We start from the raw sequence: 8,589 nt of genomic DNA on the forward strand, positions 1-8,589 counted from the left end.
TTGATATAGCTTTGTATATTTGTCTATACTTGTGTGTGTGTGCGTGTGTGTGTGTGTGTGTGTGTGTTTAGTACAAGTTCTAACTTGAATATTAAAGTAACATTGGTTACTATAGTAAAAGTCATTTTTAAATGCTTGATTTGTCGTGTTTTTTGTGTTGCTGTTGTTGTTGTTGTTGGTGGCGGTGGTGGTGGTGGTGAGGATCATATTAGTGATGGTAGTGGTTGCGCTAGCAATCTTGGTTGTTGTGGTGGTGGTGTTGGTGTGGTGATTGTAGTGATGGTAGTGTAGTGGTGGTGATGGTGGGAGACATGCTGGTGCTAAGGATATTGTTGATGTGGTGGTGGTGGTGGTGCTGCTGCTGCTACTGCTGCTGATGGTGGCAGTGGTGAGGTGGTTGTGTAGAGTAATGTACATTGATAATGTGGTGGCGATAGTGTTGTAGTAGTTGTTGTTGCTGTTCTAGCAGGCCTACGATCAAGGGCATTCCAGCCATGACCTTCCCATCTTTGTCTTCTGTACAGGGAATTCAGGACCATATTGTCCAATTCAGGACCATATTGTGTACTGGCTATGCTTTCTGCTCTGCACCATCAGTCTTATTCTTAAAGCCACAACAGAATGCATCTTTGGGATGTCTCTGTAGTATTAGTAGGACATTAGGATTTAAATACTCGTAAAGACCCCCACCCAACTTCCTTCCTGCTGTTTTTAGTTATTCCAGTTCTCCCCACCTGCTCAAATTGGGCTGCAGAGGCAATAACGATCTAAAGGTGAATGTCATTGCCAACATACTTCACTGTGACCCTTGAGTTGAATTGCCCCATATATTGTGGGAATATAACTCACTAACTCTGCCTGCCTGTTTCTACTTCACCTTCGTACATTTACATAATCCCCATATGAACCAATGTAGAATATATCACTCCACATATTGACCAGGTCTACCTTAGTTGTTGCTTCTAGGGGCACAAGGTTTTTGGCTATACAGAAATGTGTGACTTTTCTTAGTGCTTGCAATTAGCTGAAGAGAGCTCAGGTAAGGCAGCAATATCCCTATCCTGAGTCATACAGCTCTGCTTTGTTCTTTTCTTTGATAGGTAACATGTTTAGTGCTTCTTTGGTGCTTGCAACACTTGTGAAGACACTACTAAGACAATACTTTTGCTCATTAAAAAAAATGACATGTTTTCTTCATTTAGCAAAATGTGTATGTGAATGTGTATGTGGGTGTGTATGTGAGAGAGAGAAAGATAGAGTTTTGCTGTGGAATTGAATTTGTTATTTTTTTTTTTTTTGTTCATAAATTTTCTTTTGTTTCCTCTCCGTGTAGCTTGTGTTTGTTTTCACTTTGGCTTGAATTGGATGTAATCAAAGTGGGATGGGAGAGGGAGGGGTAATTATGTTATAAAACTCATAGACTTCATGTCTCTGCAGGTATGAGCTAGCATCCATTGCACTCTTGGAGGTTCCTTTTTGATCGTTATCCAAAAATAAATAAAAAAATTTTTTTTCCTTCAGTTATGGTTTGTAGAAGAAAAAAAAATCCATTATTCTTGAAATGATGTAAGCAACATACAGTAGTAGTAGCAGTAGTAATAATAATAATAATAATAATAATAATAATAATAATAATAATAATAATAATAATAATAATAATGATGAAATGATAACAATAATATCACCAGCAAAAGAAAAAATGGTAAATATTGCAAATTAGAGAAGGAAATTATTTGTCTTCATTTTTTTTGCTTATTTAAAAAAAAAATTTTTAATTATTTGTCTTGTCACTCATTCAGTTTTTCTCTTTTTACTATGTTGTAGGTCAACTCACAACGAATTAGAGAAGAATCGGTAAGTCTTGCTCTGCTATTATCACTCTGTCACTGTTATTATCTGAAAATAACTTGTGACATTTGTTGACATACTTTCCTGTACATCATTGAAATCTTTCTGGATTCATTTAAAACACTGATAGAGTACCCAGTGTTCAACTGATGGTACTCAATGAAATAAAGTACCAGTCAAGTGTTGGGGCCCTCAATGGTGTTGATTAATGTCTTCTCCCTTTGAATTTACTGGCCTTGTGCCTTAAATCAGAAACTGTTACAGAAAAGCAGCAAGTTGGCCAAATCTTTGGAACATTGGACAAAATGCCTTGCAGTATTTCACACTGCTCTTTATGGTCCGAGCTTGATTCTTACAAGGGACCTCTTTGCCCTTCATCCCTCTGAGTTCGAATCCTGCTGAGGTCAAACACCCACCCACTCACCCAAACAGGTGCCAGAAGTGTTCAGGTTTTGGTTCTTTCCTCTAACTGTAGTAAGATCTTGTATAGTTTCATTTTGGGACCTAGTGCCTGTTTTTGAGGGAGACATGAAATTCTAATGGTCCCTCTTTCAATTTCTGGATGTTTCTGTTGCTTTATCAAAGCCACCTTCCACCTGACCCTGCCACCATTCTTCCTCTATGAGGCACCAGTGTCCAGATGGTTGCATCCTGTGCCCTCCGCATCATGCCCTAGCATCCTGATGGCACTGAAGAACATACTTGATTGTGCATTCTTAGATTAACTATACACAGAAATTAAACCAAAAGGCGGTGAGCTGGCAGAAACGTTAGCACGCCGGGCGAAATGCTAAGCAGTTATTTTGTCTGCTGCTACATTCTGAGTTCAAATTCCACCGAGGTTGACTTTGCCTTTCATCCTTTCAGGGTCGATTAAATAAGTACCAGTTACACATTGGGGTCGATGTAATCGGCTTAATCCGTTTGTCTGTCCTTGTTTGTCCCCTCTGTGTGTAGCCACTTGTGGGCAGTAAAGAAATAAGAAATAAAAAAATTAAAACAAAATTGTCTTACAGTAAAAGAGGTTGGCATATTAGGAAGGGCGTCTGCCCATGAAGACCCATGCCAAATCTGACATGGAGCACGATGCAGTCCTGTGGATCAACAGTGATGATGATGATCATGAATGGTTCACCTTTGATTTGGGGATAAACCATCACAATAGTAACGTCATAACCAGCATATGAGAGAACTTTCCATGCTGGCTGACTGATCTGCCAGAGATACACCTCCCACCGCACCCACCACTGTCCCACCAACTGTTGAGCTCTGATTGGGTGTAACTTGCCCACCCCTCAGCTGTAACTACTTCTATGGTTGGTGGGCATTCAACTGCAAACTGGCCCTTGAGGAGAGAAAGAGAGAGAGAGAGAGAGAGAGAGAGAGAGAGAGAGAGAGAGAGAGAGAGAGTGTGTGATACATGTAAATTGTTACACTTCACCACATGCGATTCACTTTTGCTTGACTGAGAGTGCTACATGATTGATGCTCAGCTGGATGGAAACATGGAGGGAGTGGAACAAGAAATCTTGCTTCTTATTGCTCATTGTATTAGGTATATATATGTGTGTGTGTATGTATGTATGTACGTATGTATGTATGTATGTTAGTAGTGTATCTAGGTGACATGACTGCTGTCACAAATGGGTTTTGTTAATTGGGTGAAGGCGATATAACAAGCAGGGAATATATATATATAAATGTGTGTGTGTGTGTGTGGATATGTCAGTATATGAGTATGTGTGTGTGTGTGTGTGTGTGTGTGTGTGTGCATGTGCTTATGTGTCACTAATGTAGAAAAGATAGTAGCAGTCTGCCTGCTTTCTTGGCTGGAAGCCCAAGCAATGCTGGTTGATAATGACTTGGTATTGCTATCAGCTGAGACAGCTTGTTTTGAGATAGAAAAGATAGGCAGATAGATATAGATAGATAGATAGATAGATAGATAGATAGATAGGCAGAGTGAACATTTTTTTAAATATACAAAACAAATCTACAGGAAAGAAAGTTTTTTTTTCTTTTTTTATATATATAAATTTATTCCGGCTGAAGAGATTTTTTTTTCTTCTTCAGTTTGTGCAACTAGTTCTTACAAATTATATCTGATTTGAGGAAAATTGGAAGGATTTGCTAGAATAGAAACGGTGTGAGTGGTGGGTACATTTGCGTGTGTATGTGTACATATGTCTATACGGAGTGAATATATGACTCTATATTCATGTACATATCTACATTATATCTCATTTGTCTGTGTTTTTTTTCCATGCTGACATAAGTTAGAGTAGAGACTTGTTGAGAAGCTTTCTACAGCCAAATGCTCTTCCTGTCACCAACCCTATATCATCATCATCATCATCATCATCGTTTAACGTCCACTTTCCATGCTAGCATGGGTTGGACGATTTGACTGAGGACTGGTGGAACCCGAAGGCTACACCAGGCTCCAATCTGGTTTGGCAGATAACTATATATCTTATCAGTTAGTTGCTCATGAATCTGAACAGAAGCACACTCAAAATGAGTAATAGGGCAGACATATTTTAATATATCGTTTTTTCCACCACGTTTCTTAAAAATCATGGTTGAGGCCTAAGTCTCGGGACCACTCATGTCTAGAAACTGATGTTGGGGGTAAGCAAGGGCATGCTCCTGGTACTTATTTAATTGAACCGGAAAGGATGAAAGGTAAAGTCGACCTCGGCAGAATTTGAACTCAGAACGTAGCGGCAGATGAAATATCGCTAAGCATTTCGCCCGGCATCCTTACGTTTCTGCCAGCTAGCCGCTTTCGTCTTAGTCTTATGGTATTGTCTGACTTGAGAAAAGAAACTGAAAGAATGTTCTGAATCTTGGGTTAATGGTGAACTTGGAAAAGTAATATACAACGGGCGTAGACACACAAGTGCTGTAATTATGAAGGGCTTTGGGGACTGTGTCTGGCATGTGGAGTGATAAGGACTTTGGTAGAGGGTGGGTTGTTGTGACTTTGTTGTGCTTGGTCCAGTTAGGGTTTGGAAGGGTAGCAGAGCAGTGATTTAGGTCTTGGAGAGGGAAACAAAGAGGTATCTTGATGGATGTGGTAGAGACTTGTGAAGCAAAGACCAAAGTTCTTTCGTGTGTGTGTGTGTGTATGTGTGTGTATACATGGATGTATGTGTTTACTCACACAGACATATGCGCATAGAGGTAGCTAGATAGATGGATAGATAGATAAAAAGATGGATAGATATTGGTGTTAAGAAGGGTATCTAGAAATCATACGATCATGGTGAACAGATGTTAAATGATGCTGATAATGATATGAATATGCATACACACACATATATAAATATATATCCATGTATATATGTGTGTGTGTATATATATATATATATATATATATATATATATATATATATGTATGTATGTGTGTGTGTGAATATAAGAGAACTGCTTTAAACATAAGAGTAGCAGCCATACATCTATTTGTACACGCAATGTACACACACATACACACACACACATGCACACACACATACACACACACGTGTGTGTGTGTATGTGTGTGTGTGTGTGTGTGTATGTCACTAATGTACAAAAGACAGCAGTCTTTCTGCTTTTCTGACAAGAAGCCAATGCAATGCTGGTTAATAACGACTTGCTTGGTACAGCTATCAGCTGAGACAGGTCACCTAGGTAACAGAAGCTATCACCTACTTGAGGAAAGCCTCTGATGGTTTGAAAGAATATATATTTATGTGTGTGTGTGTGTGTAACAGATTTGAGTTTAACATGCGTTAGAGATGCGAAGACTCAGTGTCTGTCTGGTTGAGCTTAATGTAATCAATGCAGTCAACATGTGGGATACAGATTGACTAATCTAGGGGTTTCAGTCCCAAAACATGGCACTTTCAGTGAGTGCCTTCTCCTATAACCCTAGGTAGAACCACTGCCTTGTGAGTGATTTGATAGGCAGAAAATGTGTGGACACCTATTGTGTATGTGTATGTGTGTGTGTGTGTGTGTGAAATTCAATGACTAAATCAAGTTGAAGGAAAAAAAAGACATGATTAAACATACCATATCACCATGCAACCAAGTACGTTTTGGTAGCATGTACCATGCTTTTGCATATTGTTTTAGGGGCCTGTGTTGTCATAAGCTGACATAGCTACCTTCTTAACACTTACCTCACCCATGGCTCAGTGGTCACCCAGGACAAGAAAGCTGGAGGTGGGGGGAGATAGAGTTGTATGAACTCCCAGTCGGTGCTCATTACAGCTAAGCAGCCTAGTGCAATGTGAAATGAAGTGCCTTGTTCAAGGGTACAATGTACTACCTAGTCCTGGAATTGAACACGTGACCGTATGTTTGTGTGCCCAACACTGTAACCACTGAGTTTGCATGTTGTGTTTGTGTATACATGTGTGAATGTGTGCCTGTATATATTTTTGTAAATATGCGAGTTAAGAGTGAGCTCTTCCCTCCTGCCCCAAAACTCCCAAGAGTCCTTTTATTGCTGACCTTTTACTCGTCAATTTTGCAGTGTGGCCCCTGCTTACTGTAGTGACATCTACTCCCAGCCTTCAACAATATCAAGGAGCCAACAAGGGAGCTTGGACGGAGGTCGTTTGGCCTGCTGGAACCAGTAGGCACATCTCCCTCTAATTACTGTCTTGAATAATGTTGGTTATATCAACCATTAGTCCTTGAAAGTCCCTCATATACTAATAGACATGATGGATGGTTAGTGTTGGAATGCCATTGATTTATAAAGTTTGTTCCATCAGCTTTGGCCTGGGGTTAAATAGTGATGACGATGACAAAGTTGTGTGCTGCATCTACATTTGTGCCCCTCCAGGGTTGTTGGAACAGATATCTGTTTTTGACTGAGACTGATTTTATGGCAATTGAATATATGTTTCTGCTTGCTAAAAAAATAAGTTTTGTTTTTAATTAAATTAGAAAAATACACCCCATTTTCTGTGCCTCCTTTAAACAAAATTACCATTTATTTATTTATTTATTAACTGGTAAAAAAAATGGAGTCATCATAAGTTAGTCATTAAAGGCAGTGCTAGAATAGTTGAAGAATGATTCACCAAAAAATTTCTTGTGGTTTTCAATTTTTTTTTTGTCTTTTTCTCAGTAACCAGGTCTGTCTTGTTTGTTAATAAAAACATATAACACCCCCTCTCTCCTCCCAAACAAATCCCCCTTTTTCTACCCACCCCCTCCACTAACAGAAAACGAAATTTGCATTTCTATCTGGAATTTTTATCTTCACACAATTTTGTTTTATTTGTTCTGTTTTGATGCTTTGGTAAAGCGCCGTTGTTTGTTGCCATTGATGTTTATTCAGCTCTGCTCCTGTTGCACCCGTGATGCCAAAGTAACCTGATTAAATATTTTGTGAAGCATATTTCTAATGATATTACACAACTCCATTATGTGATATTTAATTAAGTTTTTTTAAAATTCTTTTTTATAATAATCAAGAATTTCATAGGGATTTGGTTACGATATCAGAACTTCGTCATTATTCAAGCTGGCATTTGAAACATAAGTTAACAAGAAATGTATACATAAAAAAAAAAAAAAAATCATGCTGGAATATCTTCATTTAAATAAGAGCCCCTTTAAAAGCAGCAGGGTTTATATTACAAACACAGCGGGGTGGTCTCAAGGCAGATTTAATATCAAAAGGGTTAATGGAAAAAAATATTTAATATTTACTCTCTGTTGTGTGTTTCGAGTAATTATTAAGCTGTAACTTCATAGATTCCCCCACATAAAATTATAGCATTGGGAGTAAGTCTTTATTAATGATGTCTCAGAGCAAATTCAACTTTAATTCTTTAGTATCCAGATTACTCTATCAAACATAATGCTTATTTGTTCATATTGTTTTTCAATTAATCATGCATTACCTCATAGCTTTGTAATTTCAAAGCTGTGATTATTTATTATTTTAGAATGATAATTGTAGGGAAGGTGTGAGAGGCCAGATCTGGCTGGTTTCATCATCATCATCATCGTTTAACATCCGCTTATGTATGCATGTATGTTTATCAAGGAAGATCCCATGTCCTTCCTGAGCCATAGGGTCATAAGGCCACTTTTCAGATTCTGTGACATATATACTACCCCTCTGGATACGACACTGGCCTGTCATAGGATTACTCATTTTTGCTCCCTGAGTGAAGTGTTTCACTCAAGAACACAATGCCCAGTCCAGGAATTAAAACCACTGTCTTACGACCACAAGCACAGCACCACTAACCACTGAGCCACATGCCTCAACATGTATATGCGCACATATATATCTTCATACATATCTAAGCATATAGGTACACACATACACACACACACACGCATCTGCGATGGCCTTGAGAGGAAAAAATATAATAAAGTGAAAGTCATGCCCTCCCTCTATTACCTATTACATCTCCAACCACAAATTCATTCTTACCTATAATAGATCTATTGTATTAGTGCTATTATTAGCATTATCATCATATTATCAGCAAGGTTATTGCAATCATCATCATCATCATCATCATCATCATCATCATTATCGTCGTCGTCGTCGTCGTCGTCGTCGTCGTCGTCATCATCATTGTTATTGATGTTGTTATCGCTGCTCTTTCATTCTCCGTTCCATAAATAGGCGAACCTATTCAAGCCTGATTGGTCGGAAGGTGTCAGAAGTTGGTTAATGACTCGTTTAAAGATACTACGTACACGGCACACACACACGGT

At 38.6% G+C, this 8,589-nt stretch overlaps 1 protein-coding gene across 1 annotated transcript in view; it reads left to right on the plus strand.

The window, feature by feature from the left end:
* LOC106869115 (max dimerization protein 1-like) overlaps positions 1-8,589 on the plus strand; it is a 155,348-nt gene that overhangs the window by 64,989 nt on the left and 81,770 nt on the right. Inside the window, exon 3 of the mRNA XM_014914661.2 lies at positions 1,825-1,854. Coding sequence (XP_014770147.1) covers positions 1,825-1,854 — 30 coding nt within the window. The remainder of the gene's footprint in view (positions 1-1,824; positions 1,855-8,589) is intronic.

This window comes from Octopus bimaculoides, chromosome 14, assembly GCF_001194135.2.
Source record: "Octopus bimaculoides isolate UCB-OBI-ISO-001 chromosome 14, ASM119413v2, whole genome shotgun sequence".
In the NCBI taxonomy this organism is placed as follows: Eukaryota; Metazoa; Mollusca; class Cephalopoda; order Octopoda; family Octopodidae; genus Octopus; species Octopus bimaculoides.